Genomic DNA, 23887 nt, shown 5'->3' with positions numbered 1-23887 from the left:
AGATATGTGAGCACATTTAATTTATTATTGAATTTGACCTTTGAGTAGCTGGGGTTGTCCCAGGAGGTCTGGTTGCGGGGGTTAGGTGGGTGGTGTTGTTACATTTTATATGACCCTTAAGTCACCTATGTCACCCTTAGAGGTCAGCTCTGCCTCTAACTACATTACAAAGATTTACAAAGTGGGAAGTTTTCAGCTGTTCAAACATGGTAGGTTTTATCCAGGAAGACAATATGATATCAGGCAAGTGTATGAACTGTCATGCCAAAAAAGGGCTTTTTTAAAGATACATACATGGTTGTTTCCCTTTTTAAAAAACGGCTGAGATAGATTATAGATTTTTCTTTACTACTTTGTTCTAAAATACAGCATGTTGTTCTGTTTACTTGTCTACATACATTTTAGTCTTTATTCATATATTTCAAGAGTTTTGTAAGTGTTAATTAATGGGATTACTTGTCTTTCATGGTGTTAAGCATATTACTCTGAAGTGCAAACTGTTCATTTGATATGTAGAGAAGAGTGATGTTTTACTGAAAAGTGGCTTTATTTGTTCTTTCTTACAACATGTCGCTGTAGCATCTTACTGTACATACAACAGTCACCCACAAATAATAAATAGTATTTAAAGTCATGTATATTTAATAGTTACAGCACCGGTAGTACATAGTGGATGTGGTCATTGCAGATTTGAAAAAAACAGAAGGAAAAAAAAACGGCACCTAAGATTCTTAAATTTATTGTACAATGTCTGATTTCTTCATCCACACGTTTTATTTTGTTTTTGATTCTCAAGTTTAGATAATCAACTTCACATGTCATTAAAAAATAAAACAAAAAACAAGCTGTAAAAAAAGACTATCAAAAGGTTGTTTTTTTTTGGATTAATCTACACGATTTCTGGGCACCTGTTTATTTGTTCTTTTTATTCCTTTTACAAAACATACATAGCTCTTTGACAGAGGCTTTTTACCTCTGGTTCCTATTTCCATATTTTACATTGAAAGCTTGTATGTTGAGGTAACACCTGTGATTTACATTAAATGGGCCGTGATACATGCACATTCAGAGACAGTCACCGTTTTTAGAGATAATGGGGGCAGGGAAACAACATGTACAAAGTTTTTATACAAAAAGGACTCATCATTCATGTTTCCAGTTGTTTGTAAGTCAAGTCTTGTTATGTGATAGTATTTGGAGCAATGCGGTTGTTCTCATGCACTCTTCCGTGCCTCTGTCCACTTTATTTATGGATATCATCTTGATTTTTTTTTTTTGTCTCTCAGTTGTTCTGTTATTCATGTCACTCCTTGGATGTTCCTCTATTCCTCTCAAAATATCACACCTGTTGATGTTACTCTTCCCATCTTGTGATACATGTATTTAAATAAAGAGGACATTTTTGTGATCTCTCTTTCATTCCTTCACTTTTTCATCCTTCTTCCGTGGTTTGGATGGCGTCAGGTTGCAGGAAGTGATGTTTAATGGTTTTTGGGGTTGGATGATTTCCCAGCGACTGATGCTCCCTGGCACGCTGATGTGTCACAGATTCCAGGAGTTCCCTGGTGCCCAGTCCTACCTACCCTGCCTGACTCTCCAGGCTCACCTGGATCTCCGGGAGATCCATCACGCCCGTCTTTGACAATTCCAGGTACTCCAGGAAGACCTGCGGACAGCATACAGAGAATGAGCATTGCTATATTTGCAACTGATCTTTAATAGACTAACATTTGGCATTTGATATTACACATTGTTGAGGAACAGTTCATGTTAATGACCACCACAACAGACATTTTCATGTGTCATAGCAGGAAAAGCACAGATGTAACTAATAACATGAATTATGGCTCCATTATATTTGTGACAGTAAACCATTTTAGTGTCTGTGCCCTGGAGCTGGTGCACTTTATTGGATTGAGGCATGCATTGATCTTTTTAGTTTTGTCTGTGTTTGACCGATCAAATGTTTTGCCGTAAGAACAACTGTAAAATTGGAGGGGAATACTGTTGAAGATCCAATCAGCTCAAACTCCAATTAAAGTGTTCTGTACAGGGGCCATATACCTGGGTATCCTTGGTCTCCAGTAGGCCCTTCAATCGCTTTGCCGACAGGTCCCTTATCACCTGCTTCACCAACATCACCTGTTGTGAAAACAAAGAAAATATGATCGATCAGTTGATTTGTGTGTTCCTACCAATAAATCAAAAGTTTATATTGTTTGAATTTCATACCTCTGGGACCAGGGTCTCCAAGCTCTCCTGGGAGGCCTCTGTACCCTGGTGGTCCACGGGAACCCGGATGTCCAATAGAGCCAGTAACTCCTGGCTTTCCTTGAGGTCCAGCACGTCCAGGGCGACCCACATTTCCAGGAGCCAGGGGTCTTCTAAGGTTAGCAGCCAGCTGTGCAATCTGATCTGGGTGATAGAAAACAACAGAGGGTCAATTCCAAGCTTATCTTTTATTCAGTACTGGAGTGAATCATAGACGCAGATTAATTAAGATCTTCACCATCGATCATTGAGCCACACAGCTCTCTGATGTGCTGTTCGCTTGACAGTTTACCCTGAAACAAGTAAAGAAGACATTTTAAAGCAGAAGCTCATTAATGTGGTTTATTTGAAAACAACAACCATGAATATGTTTCCATTAATCACAAGCTGCAATTTTTGTACATATAAAAAACACACTCACAGGTACACCTGTCTTTCCTGGAATTCCAGGCACACCTTGTTCCCCTTGGAAGCCCATTGGGCCTTCTTTTCCTGGAACCCCTCTTGCTCCAAGTTCCCCTTGTGGACCTGTCACGCCTTTAGGTCCCAATTCACCCCGTTTCCCTGACTATAATCAAGAAGAATTATCCATTAAATGACTCATTATATTCTGCAAAAATGAAGAAATCAATTTCTTCCAAACTGGAGCTAAAAACATCCATAAGCCTGATTTGATCGTTGACTAAACACCAACGAAGGAGCAAACTAGGTCTGTTGAGACGACGCGTGGGTGGATTCATATGGTGCCTTGGTTCTTGATAATTACTCCAACGAGCACAGCAAACAGTAAATGAAACTAGAAGGTGAGACTCATCAGTGCTGTGTCTCTAATTACATAAATAGTGCTCCAGCTTAATGTGACTTGTGTCTCCCTTGTGGTGATGGTGGTCAACAAGCTAATACACCTAAAGCAGCAATACCTATCTCTAATTAATCCTATTAAACCTGGAATGTGAGTCAGAATCATGTGCAGTGACTGACAAGTGGGCAATAGCTCAGAGCAAGGCACCAGTCTTTAATGTTCAGTGAGACACAGAGGGAGTTTGGAACAAACTTGCGCCGCTAATTACACCCACACACAATTTGTGCTAAGAGACGGCCATCTAGTGTAGGTAGGAAACTGTTTCAATTAGTTTGAGTCGATGTAGAGGTCTGCAATACTGCAAGTGTTGGGAGGACGCACAATTAACAAATGCACAAAATGTAAGTGAAAACAGATGTAGCTCACCTCTCCTTTTTGTCCAACTGGTCCAAAAGGTCCCTGAAAATATGAGAAATGTTTAGTTAAATATAAGTCAGGACTACATGATTTTACATCACAGAATCTTTTTTTTTTTTTCAATTAATAAATAAAACAAATGCCTGCTAACAAACTAACAATTCTCTAAGTTACAAATACTACATGTGTTTAATTATTGATTGGGACAAAGAAATAAAAGAAAATACTCACAGGTTCTCCGTTCTCTCCAGGTAAACCATCACTTCCTGCCACGCCCTAAAGTTGCAACACAACATATGAATTATTTGATTAAATCTCACAACTTCTGGTTGGTTTTTGTTTGATAAATAGTACCTCTCTTAAGCTGATAAAACATTTTTGGTATCATGTTTGAGAAAAAAAACAATAAAGGATACAAACACACACAAAGGATGTTTTTGTAGCTCTTAAGAAGTTGACACATTTTTTGGACATCCAGGATTTTCAACCAACAGCATACAAATATTTCCCTTCTTTTATAACCTTCAAGGGACTGGGTGAAGACTATCATAGTTCATATTTAAACTTCAACTTTGACATATAAATATATTTACCATGTCTCCTTTAGGTCCAGAAGCTCCGACTGGACCCTTTAGGGTTGAAAAAGGAGAGAGAGAGAGAGAGAATAAATAAGAGCCATGTAGAGACATTTGTGGAAGAAGGAAGGGGGATGAAAGGAAGTGAGGTGGGCTGGTTGAGGGGAACCAGTAGCGGCATAAAGACTGTCTTTGTTCTGTCCTCAGATTCTGAACAGGAGGCCACTTTGTGTTTCAACTCTCTGCTGGCTGCAGTTTAAGTTTATACCTCTAAGGCTGAGGTGGGATGACCTGGTTATTGACATACAGCTGGATGGTTACATATCTCTACTGTGTCTGTAAGAAGTGGCCCTTCAATGTGGTCTTTAGTTTTTTTTTGATAATATTAGTCTACATCAGATCATCAACTCATAAGATTCTGTTCAGTGGTGTAGTGATTGTGTATAAACTGTATATCATTACATCTAGACACAATTTTTTTTAAATATCACACGTCAAACTCACCCTATCTCCAAACTCCCCACGGATTCCTGTTGGACCTGGAAGACCTGGATCCCCCAAGGCTCCTTTTCCCCCCTGCAGCACATGACATACAAAGCTAGTAAGTTATCTAATAATAAAGTTTTTTTTTTTTAAACTGATGATGATTGGTGTTGTCATGCAACTGACCTGGAAGCCTTTCACTCCCTGAGGACCAGGGTTGCCTAGTGGTCCAATAGCTCCCTGTTGGAAACAGAAATCGTCATGTGATCTTATTAGAAATCGTACAACCTGGATATTAATGATGTTTTTGTCTTGCAGAAGAAGAATAGACTGCATGGGTGTGATGGTTATGTGAGGTATGATTCATTATACAGTGCAGTGTGTGGTAGTAGTGTATTCTGAAATTGAATTTTTCCAGCTTTAGAGCTGCTATTTTATAATTTGTTCTCGCTATGGGATCTACTGTCAAAAACAAAGACCTCTCTGTTCATAAATTCCTGCTTTACAAATACCTGCTCTCAACACTGGCCATCAATTTCTTATAACTGCACCTTTGTGAATCACGGAATCAACAGCAATACTTTTATTATTTCTGTAGCAAAATGTAATAAACTTTGAAACACAGTAGCTTGTTGTCCTGCTATTCCAGTTATATCTCAATGGGAGCATATTTATGTTGCATGCTGCTATGAATTGTAGTCTTATGAGATATTTTCCATCATTGCCATTCCTTTTTCACTCATTATGTATTCAAATATCCACACTTGTTATTAATACTGGCTGTAAATTGGTTAAAATGAACAGATGGTCCTGTGAAGCAAGGAGTCTAATCATTTGGCTTTTTGAAGATTATTTTTTAAATGTCATATGTAACAGATGCTTTTGAAGTTTTTATAGCTAAACTAGCAGTGCAGTAATTTAACTGGAGATAATGTTCACATCACATCAAATGATAGTGTAACCATTAACTCACAGCTACTCCTCTGGGTCCTGCTATTCCCCTCTCTCCTGGGATGCCAATGTCACCCTGAGGAAACAGACGAAAGATGTGGAAAGTTTAGAGACAAGACGCAACATTGTTGAAGTTCCATGTTTGGTTAAGTGACCCAGTGACACCCCCAAAAGCCCATCAGATACATACAGGAATACCTGGCTCTCCAGAGGGTCCCGTCTCTCCAGCCTTCCCTGGGTCACCCTGGTGAAAAAGAAGAAAATAGTTGTCCTATATGGTGCTAATTTAATTTTAAGGTTAAAATGTATTTCTGTTTAGTTGTAACACTCACGACTTCTCCTTTGGATCCCTTTGCGCCACCCTTTCCTTGTAGGCCCTGCAACAGAAAATGCAAAACAATGATCACACTGAGAGAGTATGTTTTGAGGCCTTTTGACTTACAACATTTTAGTCTTTAAAGAAACTGAATTTTCCTATTTAGGAGTAGGACAAACCATTTTTCACAGACCACATGCAGTGGATTAGGGTTGACTTTGAGAGAATGTATGTGCAGAAGAATCAAGATGGATTAAACACATTACTTTACTATCAATTAGCCTCAGGACACACTCTAGTCTATTTCAAAATACTTACAGGAAGGCCATTTGGTCCTTTTTCTCCAACTACTCCATGGCGCCCAGCATCACCCTATCAAAACAGACACCACTGTGAGTGTGACATCAGTCTTGCTATGGACAACAGAGCATGCAATAAGACAAGGTGCAACGTACCTTCTCGCCATCCAATCCTGGTGTGCCATCTTTGCCATCCCTGCCAGGAATACCCTGTGGAGGACATCAAATATGATCCTCATGGCTCTGAGTGGTGATGTATGTTAAATATTTATATTGTTTCCAGATATGCACTTACAGGCTCCCCTTTGGGTCCTGCTCCACCAGGACCTCCTTTAGCACCAATTTTACCCTGTTCAAAGACAACAGACTCAGTTTTACATCTTTTTTACTAGTTTAACTCATAGTCACAACTCAAAGTCTTTTACTCACAATTTCTCCTTTGGGACCTCTGAAACCCTGTGGCCCCTTTTCACCAGCATCACCCTGGACAAATCAGATGAAACACAAACAGCTATTCATTGATGGGACCAGCCATTGGTTCTAGCTGTAGATTACTACTAAATGCTATCATTGTTTCAAGTGTTTTACAAACAAAGAGACACTCACTGTCTTTCCAATGATGCCGGCAATGCCTGGCTTTCCTCTGAATCCTGGCAGGCCCTAGAGACAAACAAAGAGTTTGAGCTCAAAGAAAACACACTATTTGTACACAAATTTAAGTGTGTGAGTGATAAGAAGTTGAAGAAGGAAGGTGTGATAATGCTGTTAAAGTTGCTTACTCTGTCTCCCACTGATCCCATTGGGCCTGGCAAACCTCTTAGACCACGTGGGCCCTGAAACAGAGAGCACGATAAAGACACTTTAATATATCAACAAAAATCTAAATATGTGATTATTCCTCAAACACTGCCTGGGTGCTAATGGACACCAGGTATAAAGTGACACAAAAATAGGAAAATCTTCATGGAACTCACCTGCAGACCCACTGTACCGGGAATACCTGGTGGACCAGGTGGACCAGCATCACCCTAGAGACAAACAGGACACTTAGTACATCAACAAAAAACAAAAGTAGTATCAAGTATCACAACAGTATGTCTCATAATAAACTCACCTTTTCTCCATCTTTCCCAAGCTCTCCCCTTTCTCCTTTATGTCCTGTGTGACCCTGCATGAGTTAAAATACATAGAAGTGGAACCAGATATGAGTGTGGACGGAAATGTATAGTGAGAGTGAGACGTGAGGTGAATTTCAAAGACATTTTACAAAAAATAGAACCATGACAACAGCTATATTTACCTTGAATCCTGGCATCCCAGGAGGACCAGAGGGACCAGGGGGGCAGATTGCAGGACACTGTAGAGGACAAGACAAAAAAGACTGAGCACTCTACACTGTACGCAGAGGACACATATTAAGTTCACTGACTTTATGTTGCTCTCACAGGTGCGTTATTGAAACTTACCAGAAGGTCACCGTTGAGATCATGAAGAGTACCAGGAAGACCCTGATAAAAGGAAGAATGACAACACACAGCAAGAAATTAAGAGGTTTTTATTGAAGTTTTGTAATGCATCCTTGGTTCAGGTGTATTTTCTTGCACTTGATACGGTGCTTATGTGCTTATGTTACAGACATGCAACAAAAAGTCCACTGGGTGGCAGTGGAAAAATGCATGACTGTGTTGTTCTGTACCATCAGCACCAGTTATCAAGTCTAGAATGATGATTGCACTTACTGGTGGTCCATCAGAGCCAGCAGGTCCGGGAAGTCCTGCAAGACCCTCAGCGCCCTGATAAACAGACAAAGAGGATCAGTATCATCTTCAGCATCTCAGTTGTGATTCTGTCATTTACTCCATTGACTTCAGATACTTCCTGATTTGTCTCTTCTATCTGCAACATCTCACCCCTAGAACTAATCTGGTCACAGTTACTAAAGTCAGTTCTGGTTGTCACTCAGGGTAACTTTCTCCAACTCAGAGTGACAGATAATTTGAATATTTAAAAGGTCAAAAAAGTACATGTTCAGTTGTGTGACCACGCCAGCAGTGGTGACCCTGTTATTAGCTGAAGTATCCTATCACTGACCCACACTGTATTCTTTAATGTTAATCTCCTTTCAGAGAAATTTTGACCCAGAAAATAAAATATCTTCACACTTCTGTTGATGGTTTTGTAGCATCTGTGTGAACTTTTAAGCAATCATAAGCTCATTATGAGCACTGGACAATCCAAATAAAGTGTGACCCAGAAAAAACATGAGGCCAGTCCACATACTGAAGTGTTGTTCCCCTTCAGTGGTTATTCTTGTCCTCCTGCCCGTGATATATAATATTAAAATTTAGGGCAATGTTGTACTGGCGGATTTCAGAAGAGCTATGAGTTAAAATCATAGCTGGACCTGTTAGACGTTCTGAGCTTTATAACCTATTCAGATCATTTACAGTTTCTGCTGCAGATGCTTCTGCATTAATTTTCTGAAAAGTAGCTAGAATATTTTGTGGCCATCTGGATATTGAATCAAGGCTAGAATAATATATAATGATGACAAAAATGATTCCATTATTTCATTCTGAATCAGTGGATGTGATGTCTTCATGATGACTACAGGAAGTTTAATTTCGGAGATCAGACACACACTTACCGCTGGACCCTGGGGTCCGACTCCACCTGGCAACCCATTGGTTCCAGGTAACCCCTGGAAACAAAGCACATTGGCAAGGCATCAGAGTACATGTTTAGATGTAGCACACAATCTGGACAGCAACATATTGTAGAGTGACATGTACAAGCACACTCCTCCAGCATGTAAACAAACACTAGCAATGAGTATAAATGATACAAATGCATCACTTTCTCCATCTTACTGCACATAACAAGAATATAAAAAGAGAGTGCTCTGTACTCACGGCAGCTCCTGATCTCCCTCTGCCCTACGGAAGACACAGGAAGGCAAATTAAGTCACAAACACCAAGCGATGATTAGATTTACTCACAACATCGATATCAACCACGTGATGTAGTACTGCATTAAATCTGCTTTCGAAAATTTGTCGCAGGTTGTTGCCTTGAGGTGGATATCCACTTTCCAGTCCAGTTAGATGAGGGCTAACTGTAATCTGAGTATTACTGGGACAATATGTGCTGCTTTCAAAAGTGTTTTCATCATCTTTAGTTTACCTGAGGGCTTACAGCTGAGTTTTATCTCTGACTCTGAAGGAGCAGAAATACAGAGCTTGATACTCTTAACATGAAATTATAATTGTGATCTGAGGAAGAGTGACTTCCTTTGGTCCAATGATAGATGTAGGTATCAGAATAACACAGAATAAGGACCCTTTCTAGGCAAATGATGCTTTTCAATAGTCAGTGAAGTGGTTACATATTACAGGGTTGAAGAACAGATTATATGAAGTAACTGCTGTGTGCCTGTGTATTGTTTTTTAGGTGTTATATAGTAAGTGGGGGTACTTACAGGAGGTCCAGGTGGCCCAGCTGGTCCAGCATCACCCTGTAGAGAACCAGGCAAAATACTGCAATCAGTGTCTCAGACATAATCAAGCAGTGCAAAAAGAAAACATAAATTATGGTTACTCATGTGTGGACACAGTAGAAAATCTTTTGTTTTGTGCCTAGGTAAACAGTATTTGGGATTATTAATTTAAAGGGAATTGTGGTAACCTTTAAACCAGAAACACTCTTATGTATCTCAACAATACGAAGATGGTGACAGATGGTGGTGATGTCTTAAAACATATAAAGCTATTGACAATTACAGATAATTTAGGGTATGCATATATTGAAGGTATTATGAACACATTAAAATGTTAAACTATTTACATCAGACTGTCATTATGTGCATTTATCTCACTAATTACCCGTAAAATAACCAAATACTATGATGAATTTAAATGTGTGTGCAGCATGACGTAACTCTTAGTCATATGCCAGCCAGATATATATTCTATTATTAAATTAAAAGGGTTAGAACAGTAATAAAAACATGTGTTTCCTCTCGCTCTCCACTGATAACAGAAAACTGATGTGCAGAAATCTGGACACGACTACTTTGCTGCCGGTCATATAAAAGATCAAACTTGTTTTGCAACTAATTAGAGATATTGAGAAGAAAATATTAGAAGGCAAATTACTGTGATCAATTAATACGATCATTTCTCAAAATTAATGACCCTCGTTGGTTATTTGTACAAAAAATAATGTACAGTATATACTTTGCATTGTTTTTCTGTGGGGGACACAATAGCATGTATTTTTGTTACTTTTGATTTTGACTCTTTCATTATTGATGTGTTCTTTGTTTACTTGTTACATCTGTTATTTCTGTCATTTAAAAAAAAGACTTTTCCAAAGTCATCCCACAAATTAATAATTAAATTATGACTGTCTGTGTTGCCCTTTCTCCTTTCCTTTCTAACCGCCCCTCAACTCCTTCCCCCATAATCGTCTCGCCTCCTCTCCTGTAACTCTTTGTTTAAACCCCCTCCCAGCTGTATTTGTGTTGTCTGAGAGGTCAGAGGGCAAAAGACTAATAAACAGGCCTAACGTAGTGATGTTACACTTATTCAGTGCATTCCTCAGTGTGCAAACCAGACGACAGGCTATGCTAGCACACGAATCATAAACAGACTGATGTGAGCTGGCTGAAAATGGTCCAATAACTTATAAATGTAACACTAAGACGTGCCTAAACGTGGCACAGCAAAATCAGTGTGGTGTCATTAAAAGTCATCATTACTATCGTGTTGAACGCAGATGAGGCAGAACTGATTACAGCATTAGTCTATTAGCTCCTGCTCTGCCTCAAACTGCAACAGTTTGATCCTGTTTGTCTATGCATGACTCTTCAGCACAAATCTCAGGTTTGTGAGCCAGCCATAACAGTGCAGTAATCTGAGTAATTAGGGACATTGGTTGACGCAAGCTTCCTCATTAGGTTGGCAAATTAGTTGAATTGCCGACGGGGTTTATCTGTCTTGACAGTGGATTCATAGACTTACAGCGTCAATCTGTACTCATGAGTCTTGATCTTATGTATAATGTGACAAATAAAAGTCTTGATTTCCAGCCCCGAGGAGTTGCCTGTTTAATCATAACATGCAGAATTTGTTTGATGTCACATGTGTTATGATTCTGTCTTTCATGTATCTCTCAGAGGATAATACCTGTTTGCCTAAGCATCAGGGCAACAGATCATCATCCCCTACACTCTGGCAGATTGGTGGGAAACAGAGTGCATTCCAAGCCGGATTAGGGAAACAGCAGAAATAAATCCGATTCTGATCCCTCATTAAAAATATTCCCACCAAGAGGCTGAGCCAGCTTGACAAATTCAGGCTGACAGAAGAAACACAGGCCTTGTCCCTGTTAGACCCTCCTAAAGATCTTCGTACTACAACACCCAATCAACATGCAGTCAGCTGGTTGCATGTTTACGTGTATCCTCAGCATCCCGGCATGATCACAAGACTAAGACACACTTACTGCCTCCCCTGGGGGTCCATCCTTGCCAGCAGGGCCGTCGGGACCTGTCAAACCCTGAAGAGAAAGTTGTACATTATTGCCTCACGTTCTGATGTAATACATTAATGTATGTAATACACATTGTCAACCATTAATCATTTCAGTTTCACAGACAAAACTACATTCTGTTTAGGTGCCAATTCCAGACGGATGATGTGTTGATATTAGTGTAAGAACTGTTTGTGTGTGTCTGTCGGACACTTACGTCCACCCCTGGAAGTCCTGGAAGGCCTGGCTTTCCTGCTGTTCCTGGTAGTCCTCCCTTTCCTTTAGTACCCTATACAGAAAGAGATTTACGAGCACATAAAAAGTCAGTTATTTAGTCGACTGAACAAATGATTTTCTATTTCTTTTATCTGAACATCATCAAAAAAAAAGTTTAACTAGATTTACAGAAATAAAGTTTTTAGAGGGTGCTAAATACTGTGAAAAGGGGGAAATTGTCATCATTTATTTTTTGGGCTTAGTTTAGAGCAGTCTGACTTATTGGGGGACAGCAGGGGAGGGTCTTCTGTCTTTTCCATCCTAAATTTGCATTTTATTTCAGCCTTCCTTTACAATATAGTTAGTAGTAACATGAATTGTTATATCAAAAGGACAACTTGCACTATCACTATACATTTATGCAGAGGGCAGGTCTGCCTCTGTATGAGGGTTTTATTTGTGTGCGCACTTGTGGCAATATGACACATTGTATTAACATATTACTTTTCAAATTGGGGTACAGGATTAAAAAGGTTGTACAAATGTAACACGGTTGTATTATCTTGATATGTTGTGGGGAGGGTTTAGATAAGAGGAGAGTTTAAAGAAAACATCAATAAACCTGGGAGGGATCTTGCTTTGTGAAGTACAACATGAAATTGAGCCTCTCTCTTTGCCACAATAATTTTCAGTCCCTAAATGAAATGGTATTGTTGAAATACTTACTGCTTTCCCTGGTAGTCCAGCTGGCCCAGGTTTGCCCTGTTAAATAGAGAAAGAAAAAATAGGTAAAATAGCCAGATAAAAACATTTTATTCATTTTTAGATCATTTGTTGCACATCTTAAATGCTCCAGACTAATCTAGGATCATACAGATGAGGCTCTTTAAAATGCACCAGCCACTGAAGCTCAAAGACTCCAAGAGTCTTTGATTGTAGAGAACCTAGTGGAACAGATGAAATATTAAAGTGAAATAATAAAGTGACTGGAGCAGTGAGTCTGCTCCAGTGTATAGGATATAATGTTTAGTCTCTGCAGTGACTGGGGAAGAACAAACAAATCTAAAATGACCCAGTGCCGACTGGTCACAAGGTAAAAGACTCAGTTTGGTTTGGACAGGGGGTGCTGAAGGTGCAAGGAGGAGGTGTGAGGTGAAACTCTAGATGGTCTCACTGGGTTGGGGAATGTATGAATGGACCCTCTGTGTGGCTTCCTTTACTGGAGTCACAAAAATATCCACACATAAAATACTCTGACATGGATACATAACATTTACCAACATTTTTTTTCCTTCTCTATCATTATTTTATGTAATAGCAACATTAACACAAATCAAAGATATGAACATGTAAGAAGTAAAGAAATATCACCAAAGACAACCAAATTGTTGTTTTTACTTGACTATCCCATAATCCAATTTCCTCTTCTAACTTGTGAAAATAAAGATTTACATCATGTTTTACTCATATTTTCACTGTGACAATATTTCCTAAAAGCCAACAAAAGCCCACAAACAGTAAAGACTCTGGGAGCTTGAATTAAAGTGAATTGTTTTTGTATTGTTCATTTTGTTCACAGATTAAATTAAACACATTAAAGAGGTACAAGCCATTCATAGTATGTATATAATCTCCCTCTCTCTATATATATATGCATATAATCAGGTTTTCAACACCGTTCCAACAACAGATCTCCATTTAGTAGACACGTGCCTTAACCCTGCCTACCTGACAACCATAATTATTATTTTATACTTGTAGGCGGGGCTGTGGGTGGGGTCAATGTGATCAAAACTAATATCTAGAAATATTCTAACCACATTTATGCACAAAGAAAACACTTTCTACCAAAGGTAGAAGTGGGAATACAGTACAGTTTTAAAATACAGCATGACAAAGATCTAAAGTCAGATAGCTGGCCAGTGAAAATAATAATTAATATATATGCTCTGGGCACATATTTCTTAAAAGAGGAAGAAAACTTGCGAAAAAGAAACTCCACATTTATGGGAGCTAATTTTTCCCCTGTATCTGTTAAAATAAAATATGACAGGAAAAAAAGTTGCAGGTACATTGGTTTTGGGTACAGAAACTCTTGGAGTGTGCTCAACTCACATCAGTGCCATCCCTTCCTGCTTCCCCTGGGGGTCCTGGTGGCCCAGAAGATCCTCTGGGGCCCGGCCTCTGCAATAGAAAATTCACCAGAAATCAATTTCATTAAATAACATTAAGCAACTAGTTACATTTTCTTTCATGCAAATATCACAAGCAGGAAGATGCAGGTTGTGGTTTGATATGAATTGCTTGGTGTATTTTGGCATCACTGCTGTGAGAATGAATTAAAACAGATGCTAAAAGTTTACTCTCTACAACATAATTTAAATATCATGATTTAGAGCTATTCTAAAGATGCAACTGAACATACAGTATTTAATGCCACCTCAGTGAAAACCATGATGCAAACATGCGCGCGTAAAGATGCTTTTAATGTCCCCTTACGCACAAAAGGAAGACCAGATTTATATGAAAACACAAACAAACCACAGTTCATTCAAACGAAATAAACTAATTTCACTGAGGATTTTCTAAATGAGCTCCTGCGTTTGGCCCAGCCAGGGAGCCTGAATGAACAGAGGTGGCATTGTGCGCTGTGGCACTGATCTGCAATCCGTGCATTCCACAGGTTCAAGGAAAACATAACCCCAACTTCACCAACTACTGAGAGAGGCGCAGCCACCTGCACACGATTAGGCTGATATGATGGAGCAAAAATAGTCCTACAGAACCTGAGACACAATAATACTCTAATACTCTAATTCAATCAGTAATGATTGTGCAGGAAAAATAAATGTCATTTGACTGTGCAGCATAGATCAAAATATCGATATTCATCAGATTTTAGGGTAGATGGCATGCAGGTAACTGTAAGACAGGGATGCAGCTATGAATAAGTCGATTTGAAGATCACACAAGTTAAGAATATGCATCAAGTGAAAGAGAAAGGATGGATGCGACACTTGATGAACCCTACCTGGGCAGAGGATGATGTCAAAAGCTGGCACAGTAAGAGCACCCAAAGAGCGGAGAACACCGCCATGCCTGACCAGCTCTCCCCTCACAAACCCGAGTTTACGCGGAAAAAGGTCAAATCCCCGGTTCCCGGTCCTCACTCACTCCCCCCCAGTGTCCACAACGGAGCCTTCCTTCACTTAGCTGCGCAAAGCTCCCGAATGGCTTTCTCTTTGGTCCCAGATAAACCCGAGCCTCCAGTTAGAGGGGCTGAACTCAATCTGGTGCACTGTTCACAGGGGTGAGGGGGGTGAGGAGGAGTGGAACTGGTGAGGGAGGTAGAGAGCTGAGGGGGAAACCATTTCGGACACCAGGAAAGTGGGTTGAGCTAAAAATGTTAAAAATAAGTGGGGGTTTGTGCTTTGACCAATTAGAAACTGACCTAAATCACAAATCCTCCGTGTCTGCAAAGTAGAAAAAAAAGCTCCTCAAGGGTTCTTCAGTGGTACCATATAGAAGTGCAATAATTTAAAGGAGCACACCAGCAATTTAGAATTACACTTCTATATATTAGGATGACTTTCATGAGACCAATTAAAAATTATAATGGACAAAGTTGCAGTAGCGGAGGCCAAAATACCCTGACATTTAGTTAATGATATGGTTCAAGCTCCAAAAATGCTGGATCCTAAATTTCCCACAATGCAACTCGACATCTTCATTAGACACTCCCTAGCTGGTAAATACCCACATCTTTAAAGTTCTGGCCCCTAGTTTGTAACACAGTAAGTAATCCTGATGACATCACTATGACATCTTCAAGGTTATTTTCTCAACTCCTCCAGAGCCGCAGGATTATTTATAGTATTAGTTAGTACTCTTCAAGACGAGTAAAACTGAGCTTGACGTGCAAAATCAGCTCACTTTTAACTGATCAGTTTCTAATTTGCATGATACTTTTAAAATCTGCATCAGTAACTGACCTTTTCAATACCACACCGACTTCTTCAGTTTTGTCTAATCTAACAATGCACTTTACAGGTCCCTTATTGCACCATGAACCTTCAAGACCATTTTTGCAGCAGTGTAGAGTGGGATGAAGAATATGGCTGCATTTCAAGTTTGGCAGTGATGCTTATGTCCATACGGCATAAGTGCGACACAAAAACTGCAAATATAAAAAAACCTGCATAATATAGAAATAACAGAGATTACCACCTCTTACCTTTAAAGTCAATATGGAGATAAAATACAAGCCCAGAAATATTCACATCTTCTGTCATGGAAGAGAAGCGTTTCTGAGCATGACCTAATCTGAATTGAAAAAGAGCCAAAACGTGTTAAATATGTTTAATTATATTATTCCAAAAAGGAAAAGAGTAGATCTAAAGATTGAGTCCAGCACGGACAACGTAATGACAAACAGCAAGTTTAGACTCCCAACAGCATGTTTTGTAACTGCTTCTTATACTTTACAGATAAACTCTCGACTCCACACTGATCCTAATGCCTCAACAATATCTTTGGTGAGTCATGTCACTTCACTGAGGCTTGGTTTATTTGCTCAAAATAAATTAAAGACTGACAGCCCTGAATATATTGCACACTGCTGCACTAGGAAATCCAAGAAGAGTCTCAGGAATAGGAGAAAAGGCTGAAATCTACCAGTGTTATTCTGAGAACTGTTATTTAATAAACTATGAAGTGGCTCAGACTTTTGGCTAAACACAGATTAATTTCATAAAAGCGTCAGAAAATAGTAGAACTTTATTCTGCTTTTAAACAGCCAGGTATTTAGTTGGGACACAAGTCATATATAAAGAAATCAGCACTTTTGTAAAGTTATTACAATTTGGTCATGTAAATACCACTTTTAACTTCAAACAATTAATAATGAAAGTGCAAATATAAAAAGATGCAATGATATCATCACCCTGGCTTGTGAATTTTTCATGGACTGCACCCGTCTCAAATTAACATACAATGGACTTGGAATTATAGCCAAAGCTTTATCAATTCTGCCAAGAAGACAAACATATTGTACAATCAACCAGTCAATCACATTTTTGGCAAGGCTTTCAGTTGTTCATAAAGTCTTCTTCCCACATCTGCATGAAAACATACAGATTGTGCAACATTATTGAAATATAACTTAAAGAGACATTCAGTCTTAAATCCATTTGAACAGCGGGGTCCAGCAGTAACACAAACCGGTACAGAACATCTTTACTCACACAAAAACAAACAAAAAGCTCTTCCAATTCTTTTTTTTTTTTTTAGTGCAAAAAAACGGTTCTGTTGTGAAAGTATTAGTGTGTTAAAAAGGCTGAAACCATCAATTAATTCATATACATTAATAATAGTGCTTTATGTATTCCATAGAGATATTAAATATCAGTTGCAGTCTCAGTTATTACTACCATAAAGGAAAAGTCTGGTAATACTCTATAGGTTTGTTTTTTTGTCAAGAAATGCCATGACAAGACTGAAACCCATATTGAAATAATCCTGCTCACAAGTACTGTATGTATAGTTTATTACTCTGTGCCGCAGAGCTCTATTGTTGACCAAAAGCTATTAAAACACACCAGTGGGCCACACTGAGTGATCTGTTCCTTCAACACTGTGAACATGCACACTGTAGTTCATTCTGAGTTGATCTCATAACACACTATCCTGCTGCTGTAAATAGTCCAAAATCAGCCACTGGAAATAGACCCCCAACAAAACTATTATTTACTCCTGTTTGAGTAACATTCGCTAAAATAAACTACAGTTCCCAGCTGTATGATTATTTAGCCTTTTAAATTTTAACTACATATTGTTTGACTTCTTTTTAAAGATTCATGTCCTCTTTGTGAATAAATGGGGCTTGAGGCTGAATGCCACAGAGGGGTAGGAAGTCATTGTTGGTTTTGGTCTTTTCATGGGACTTGTTGATAATAGTAATACAACAAATTATAGAATATCACCAGAATGATCTTTTAACACTGTCTGATGGTCATTTAGAAACTCAGTCACATACTCCTTCAAAGTGAAAAGAATCAATATCTAAACATCAAACATAGTAGAAATAAGGCCCAGAAAGTCTTTTTTAAGTCATACTCTGTCCCTATATTACATTTAATTTATTCTCAATTACAGTATTTTGTCCTGTCAACCAGTTTATTCATGAATTCCCCACATTTTGGTCTGAGCTTGAGGGGTTTGATTCCATATCAATATCTTCAGTCTCCTTCCCGTTTGTCTGTTCATCTGCGGCTTTGTCAGCGCTTGTCAGTGACCCATTTGTTGCCGACACATTTGCCTGCAACGTTTCTTCTTCTTCCTTTTTATCTGGCACTTGATTAAAATCAGTCCTTGGGATTTTTTCCTCTCTCTCTGATGAAAGAGAAGGCGAGTGTTTTGCAGTCTTAAGGGGGGTTTGCACCGACGGGCTTGTTCGACCAGTGGCTTTATTAGCACCAGCTTTTTCCTCCATCTGCCCGCTGGCCAAGTCCCCAGCAGAGCCGTTGCTTGGCAGCACCTTGTTATCTTCTCTCTTCTTCTTCGGTGGTTTTTCAGTGTCAATGTCCCCATCTGTTTGCATAATGTTGTCTGGTTCCTGCATGGTGTCCTTTGAGTTGTCGGTAAATTTGAGCTCACTGTCTGCACTGGGCTCAGTTTTTGCCATCACAGTGTCAGGACTGGGGGACTGATCCATTTCATCAACATCATCTGTAGAGTCATTTCCATTCCCTAATATTTCATTATTAGATTCAGCCTCTGAATTTCCATTTCCCGCAGTCTCAGCTTCTGGTTTTGGCTCCGGGGATGCTTCAGACAGTTTGTTTTTGTCTTTACTTGCAGTTTTATCAGTTCCTTTCTGGGCTTTTGCAACATTATCTGGTCCATCCTCTTTTTGTGGCACAACTGGCTCTCCGTCTTTGTTTTTACCCCGGGAATACAATTCTTCCTTTCCATCTCCATTCCCAACAGCGTCAGATCTTTTCTCTGCCTTCCTGAATTGTTTCTGAATCTTTCTGGGACACCACATGAACTTATCCTTCGGCTCAAAGTGAAGATAGGCAAAGCGTACCAGCTCCTGACGTTTCTGTTTATCCAGGACGGCAAACAGGAAGTAGTCGAGTACACTGCGTTTAACACTGCTAAGGTTCTTCTTAACCAGAGTCTCTTCCAGGAAGAAGCGCACGAGTGGGGCCTGATAGTGCTCAAAGCCCAGCTCTCCGAGGCTCTTCAGGATACGAGTGATGCGCAGGTTGTTGTGCATATTCCTGACAGAGATGAGACAGTTGAAACTGAAATCACAAACAAAAAAGTACACATCTTGGAAGTTCCTTACTTGAGAATATTTGAATATTTACCGCTCAAGGTTTCCAAAGCGCTCCTTCCAGTTCTCCGCTCGCTTCACTTCACCCGTCTCTTTGTTGACCAAACGGATGCCATAAAAGCCCAACATGAGTTCATAGGACTCGATTAGTCTCTTTTTGGCATCTTCATTCTTTTTGAAGGCCTGGTGAAGATTCAAAGTGGAGATGAAAAGTGAATGAAAGAAAATATTGTAGGATATTATATATACAGCTGTTATGATCACACATCATGCTCACATGGGTCATACTGGTAAATAAATACATAGAATTCAATATGTTCAGGATATCCAATATGTTTCCATTTCTAGCTGGTCAGTAATTGGCTAGCTACAAATGCCTAACCTAACTTTTAATTTATTCATTGCTGGTGTGTGCAAATTCGGGTCCTGGTAATGTCGACTCTATGCGTGCATAACAGCACCGCTGCTGAAAAAAAAAAAAAAAACCCAAGGGGAAACACTGTTTATGTATCTATCTGTGATGTCCATATGAAAAGACTTTAATTTGGAACACAAGTTTCCCAAACTTTAAGATGTTTTCTCTACAGATGGATGTTGGTAAATGATAGTGTGGGTTGATGTGAACTGATGTCTTACAATGCCAGAAAAATGTTTAGTAACACTGATAAAAGGGAATAAAAAGAACATCCGGTCTATAATAAAGCAATACAGCTACAGCTGTTACCCGAAGCAGTTATATGGTTGTATCGAACATTTTGAGAGATATTATACCCCTAAGATAACCTGACAAACTTCACTACTGGAGAAGATGTCTTTATTTGGACTGCAGAGATTCTAAGCACAAGTGAATTTATGGCTTAGGGTTAGAAAAGGGTCATTTACATAATACAATGCTACATTTTTATACATAATTTCAGCAGATATGCATCTTTAAATTCTTTTAAGTATTTTCGGGGTGCTTCATTTTGATACTGGGCCAATTTCCTGTCACGGTGACAGGAAATGAGAGGAGAAAGAGCAGGATGGTGTGTGGCAAAGGTCCCCAGTCAGCCTTCAGGACAGCTCAGCTTTTTACTTTTATGGCTCATTTTTTAAAGAATTCATCACTCAAGCCATTTTTTAGTATAGAGAAACTATGGCATCGGTTCAATTTTCTGGGTGATTCAACCAGCCTTTTCTAATATGACGCATCGCTAGCTAGAGCATCAGAAATACATATTTAACTCACTGGATGGCATTTTTTTTGGCTTTGCACTCATCAGATATGGTCTTGTGTCATGAATGTAAATGATAAATTGTGTGTGTTGCGAGTTATATTTGACAAATAAACTCTGCACATTTAACTGTTTGGTTGAGTGTTTGTTTAGAGATCTGCTGTCTCACTCACTTCAATCTCCTTCTTGGTGAGTTCTGAAGCCATATAATTAACCCCCGGTTCTCGAAGTGGAAACAACCTTACAATAGCAGAGAGAAACAACAGAAAAAACAGTCAACATCAGAGGAAACAATACACTAACGCAATTCTGTCGACTGCCTCTCAAACTGTTCATAACCCTGAAATAAAAAGAACATCACATACAACTCTGAAGATACATCCTTCTAATAAATAGTCTTGACTCAGCAAACAAAACTGTGTCAAAAGACAGCATGACATCCATGTGGGCTTCACAGGAATGAAGTGTCAGCTTAATCATAGTTTCCCTTTGGTCGAATCTGTATTTAGTCACGGCTGAGATGAGAAAACTGTCATTAGGCAGATGAAAAGTAAGAAATCACAGTCTTTCGAGGTTAATTTCAACATTTTGTTTAATAAAGTGCAGTGTAGCTAATGCCTGAAATGGGTAGCTTCTTTCTTTTTTACACTGATGATTTCATTTGGAACAAAGGGCTTCAATCAGGCGCTTATAAAGTGGAGGAATGTGTATTACTCTAAACTTGGTTTTAGAACTGCAATGATTAGTTTATTAATTGTATTTGTTGTTTTGACAACCTTTGTTGTTGTTGTTTTTTTTTTATCAACCCACCCACACTTACCTTACACATGCAATGGTGTGGCAGACATTAGCATTACAATATATGTTCCTAATTAAGGATTTCGAAAGCACAACATACATTGTTCTTTGTTTATATACACTCAGTATATATACATTCTTTTTAGTCCCAAGTTCCTCTTTTTATTACTTTACTTCCAACACGGCTCAACAGGGAAACACTGTCTGAGGAAACACAAAGAGGGAACTTGATGCTAAAGACTGTAAATGTGGCAGATATCCACAAATATATGACAAACTGACTGCTGAAGCCTCATATAAGTTCAGATGGACTTTTAATACAAAATAATTGGACACAATGTGGATTTTGGCCCCATTACTAGATGTACATTGAAAGTTCATTCTTCTAATGGTCAATATGAACAGGAAGAATGATTACAGCGCATTAACCCTCTTTCAGTGTTCATTTGGGCACCTGACTGTTTTGTGAACTTATCCTTTAAGAGTGTGCAACATGTCACAGACTGCAAGGTCACCAGATTAAGATAACATTAGCTTTGCACCCTCACACTGGACACAGCCAAAACATACAACCCAAAGGTATAAACAATACATACCACTGAATGTACGAATGAACCCTCTCCAGTCGTTTGTAGTCATTTTTCCATTCTTTAAGAAATGAGTCAATGTAAACATCTGTGTGCAAGAAATCATCATGTCACTACACACTTAACTTTTCAATAAAAACACTGACAGCATATTATGGTAAACGTTTAAATATATATTACCATCAGGGGCGGAGGGAAATTTATTGAGATAAAACTGCAAATTGTTCATTTTGTCCTCGGAGCAATCGTCATCTGTCAGATTCTATCAAAAGAACAAAAGAGCATAATTTGACCCCTCTCAGTTGTGACAAATGAGATGCTTTTAATGGCGTATTTAAAGGTGCAGTGTGTAGAATTTAGTGGCATCTAGCGGAACAGACTTGGACTTGAATAGAAATCGGATATAATAATCATAAGTGTGTTTGAATTAGTGTATAATCACCTGAAAACAATAATAATTGTGTTTTCGTTACCTTAAAATGAGCCCTTTATATCCACATAGGTAATGGGTGTTGCAGCGCCATATTTCTACAATAGTCCAGATAGGACAAACTAAACATAGGCTATGAGAGGACCTTGCTTTTCCTTTTTTTTTTTTTTGGTTTTGCGGCCACTGTAGGTCCTCCTACACACTTGGACAGCAAGGGTTGGGGAGGGGGTGTATTCAGTTGTCTGCAATCTGCAACATCAACGCTAGATATCACTAAATTCTACAGGCTGGTCCTTTAACCTTACTTACTGGGTATCCTCTCCTGTAGTTCTGCATGTCCTTTGCTGCCCTCATGTTTCTGGGCGTGTGATGCCACTGAAAATAAAAGTAAAAGTGAAATGAACCCCACTTGAAAGGGGAGGAGGCATACGTGTTGTGAAGGAGAACTGAAATTACTGCAACCATAGCGGCTCGTATTATAATATTAGCAAATGACGACAAGACCTGCATGCAACGTTTCTACTAATGAGAAAATTGACGTTATACAAGTCATGCAGAGTTAAGGCCAAGCTAATCCATTTCCTACTCTTCGCAAAAAGAGTTCGGCAGTTCTTTTTTTAATTTTTTTTTTTTTTAACATGAATGACAAACTGTGGATAGCACTTGCTGTGAGCAGTCCAACATAAATATTTCGACGTAACATTAGCTTATCACACCCCCCTTAAAAGTAAGCTATCGTCAAAAGTAAGCTAGGCTAGTTAGCAACCCTGCAGCAGCAGCAGCGTTAAGGCATAAAGCTAACATTAGCTTTTCCAGTCATGGCAATAACAGCAAACGCCTGGCCGAGTGCATAAGCAATGAGTTAGGAGTCACCATATCCCACGCCATGGCATCAGCTAGGTAAGTTACAGTCTGGCTCAGTTATAATTAAAAGCACGTACTGTTACTAAAGTCCAACCAGATTTGTTTTTGTCTTGACTTGACCGACGTGTTTGGCTCTCTCCGGCCGGGTCGTCTCCATCACTCTCTGTGTCCCAGGTCGAGTCGTACTCACACACACAGTCGTCCTCCATTATTTAAAAAGAAAACGCGTTAATAACTAGCTGGAGCTAAATACACACGTATCCGGGTTCAGTGCTGTAAACGGACATGGATCAGGTTACTCTTTCATTTTCAGGTTAGAGACGTAGGACGGCCCTGACCATCCGTCTTTGCAGTCGACCATCAGACAGGCAGCGGCAGCGTTGGCGGCTGCAGCACTGACGCTGCCTTCAGGTACTCCTGCTGAGTAGCGGTAATTACAATTGCATAATTTTACACACTGTTACTAACACTATTTGGCCTTGTAAAAACACGCTTAACAGCAAATGTGACAATGCTGTGTTAAGTTGCTGCCTCTCGGGATCAGAGTCTCAGTGTTATTCAGCGGTTAATATAATAAGGTCGTTCATATTTTATTATTGAGTGTGTTGATTTTCCGACACTCCATCGAGGCACCATACATGCTGGATTCGGGTGAATTGCAAACCAGCTGATGAGAGTCTTAAGGACAATGTAAGTCTTTCACTTAACTCTTACATACTGTTCAGGGTCAAATTTGACCTTTTTTGACATTTGACAGCTGTAAAAAAAAACAAAAAACAAACACCCTAAATGT

General features: G+C 39.2%; 2 protein-coding genes across 2 annotated transcripts; both read right to left on the bottom strand.

Moving 5' to 3' along the window:
* Positions 1–663: 663 nt before the first annotated feature.
* Positions 664–15005, bottom strand: col9a3 (collagen, type IX, alpha 3). The gene is made up of 32 exons (XM_062426513.1): positions 14894–15005; positions 13978–14046; positions 12589–12624; positions 11864–11935; positions 11620–11673; positions 9593–9628; positions 9027–9050; positions 8762–8815; positions 7854–7907; positions 7581–7622; positions 7415–7471; positions 7229–7282; positions 7089–7142; positions 6894–6947; positions 6721–6774; positions 6544–6597; positions 6410–6463; positions 6271–6324; positions 6134–6187; positions 5832–5876; positions 5690–5743; positions 5522–5575; positions 4735–4788; positions 4570–4641; positions 4084–4119; positions 3722–3766; positions 3500–3532; positions 2693–2839; positions 2510–2564; positions 2233–2415; positions 2065–2142; positions 664–1666 (listed from the first exon to the last, which is right to left on the bottom strand). The coding sequence occupies exons 1-32, from the start codon at positions 14957–14959 to the stop codon at positions 1482–1484; spliced, it is 2037 nt and encodes a 678-aa protein (XP_062282497.1). The 5' UTR covers positions 14960–15005; the 3' UTR covers positions 664–1481.
* A 1626-nt stretch (positions 15006–16631) lies between these two features.
* On the bottom strand, positions 16632–23477 carry ogfr (opioid growth factor receptor). The gene is made up of 7 exons (XM_062426512.1): positions 23172–23477; positions 22540–22605; positions 21981–22062; positions 21810–21888; positions 20589–20655; positions 19236–19384; positions 16632–19145 (listed from the first exon to the last, which is right to left on the bottom strand). The coding sequence occupies exons 1-7, from the start codon at positions 23301–23303 to the stop codon at positions 18041–18043; spliced, it is 1680 nt and encodes a 559-aa protein (XP_062282496.1). The 5' UTR covers positions 23304–23477; the 3' UTR covers positions 16632–18040.
* Between the last annotated feature and the right edge of the window lie 410 nt (positions 23478–23887).

The sequence above is a fragment of the Scomber scombrus genome, chromosome 10 (assembly GCF_963691925.1).
Source record: "Scomber scombrus chromosome 10, fScoSco1.1, whole genome shotgun sequence".
NCBI lineage: Eukaryota > Metazoa > Chordata > Actinopteri > Scombriformes > Scombridae > Scomber > Scomber scombrus.
The sequence above is the reverse complement of the archived record's forward strand: the minus strand, read 5'-3'. Positions and strand labels throughout refer to the sequence as shown.

Excerpts from the sequence above, each read along its gene's own strand:
- ogfr (XM_062426512.1), bottom strand. The coding sequence starts at position 23,303 with ATGGAGGACGACTGTGTGTGTGAGTACGACTCGACCTGGGACACAGAG. Across the intron at positions 20,656-21,809 it reads GTTCATTCGTACATTCAGTG|GTTGTTTCCACTTCGAGAAC; the intron begins GTATGTATTGTT and ends TGCTATTGTAAG. Across the intron at positions 19,146-19,235 it reads CGCTTTGGAAACCTTGAGCG|GAATATGCACAACAACCTGC; the intron begins GTAAATATTCAA and ends CATCTCTGTCAG.
- col9a3 (XM_062426513.1), bottom strand. The coding sequence starts at position 14,959 with ATGGCGGTGTTCTCCGCTCTTTGGGTGCTCTTACTGTGCCAGCTTTTG. Across the intron at positions 14,047-14,893 it reads TGACATCATCCTCTGCCCAG|AGGCCGGGCCCCAGAGGATC; the intron begins GTAGGGTTCATC and ends TTTCTATTGCAG. Across the intron at positions 7,908-8,761 it reads TCGGACCCCAGGGTCCAGCG|GGCGCTGAGGGTCTTGCAGG; the intron begins GTAAGTGTGTGT and ends TCTGTTTATCAG.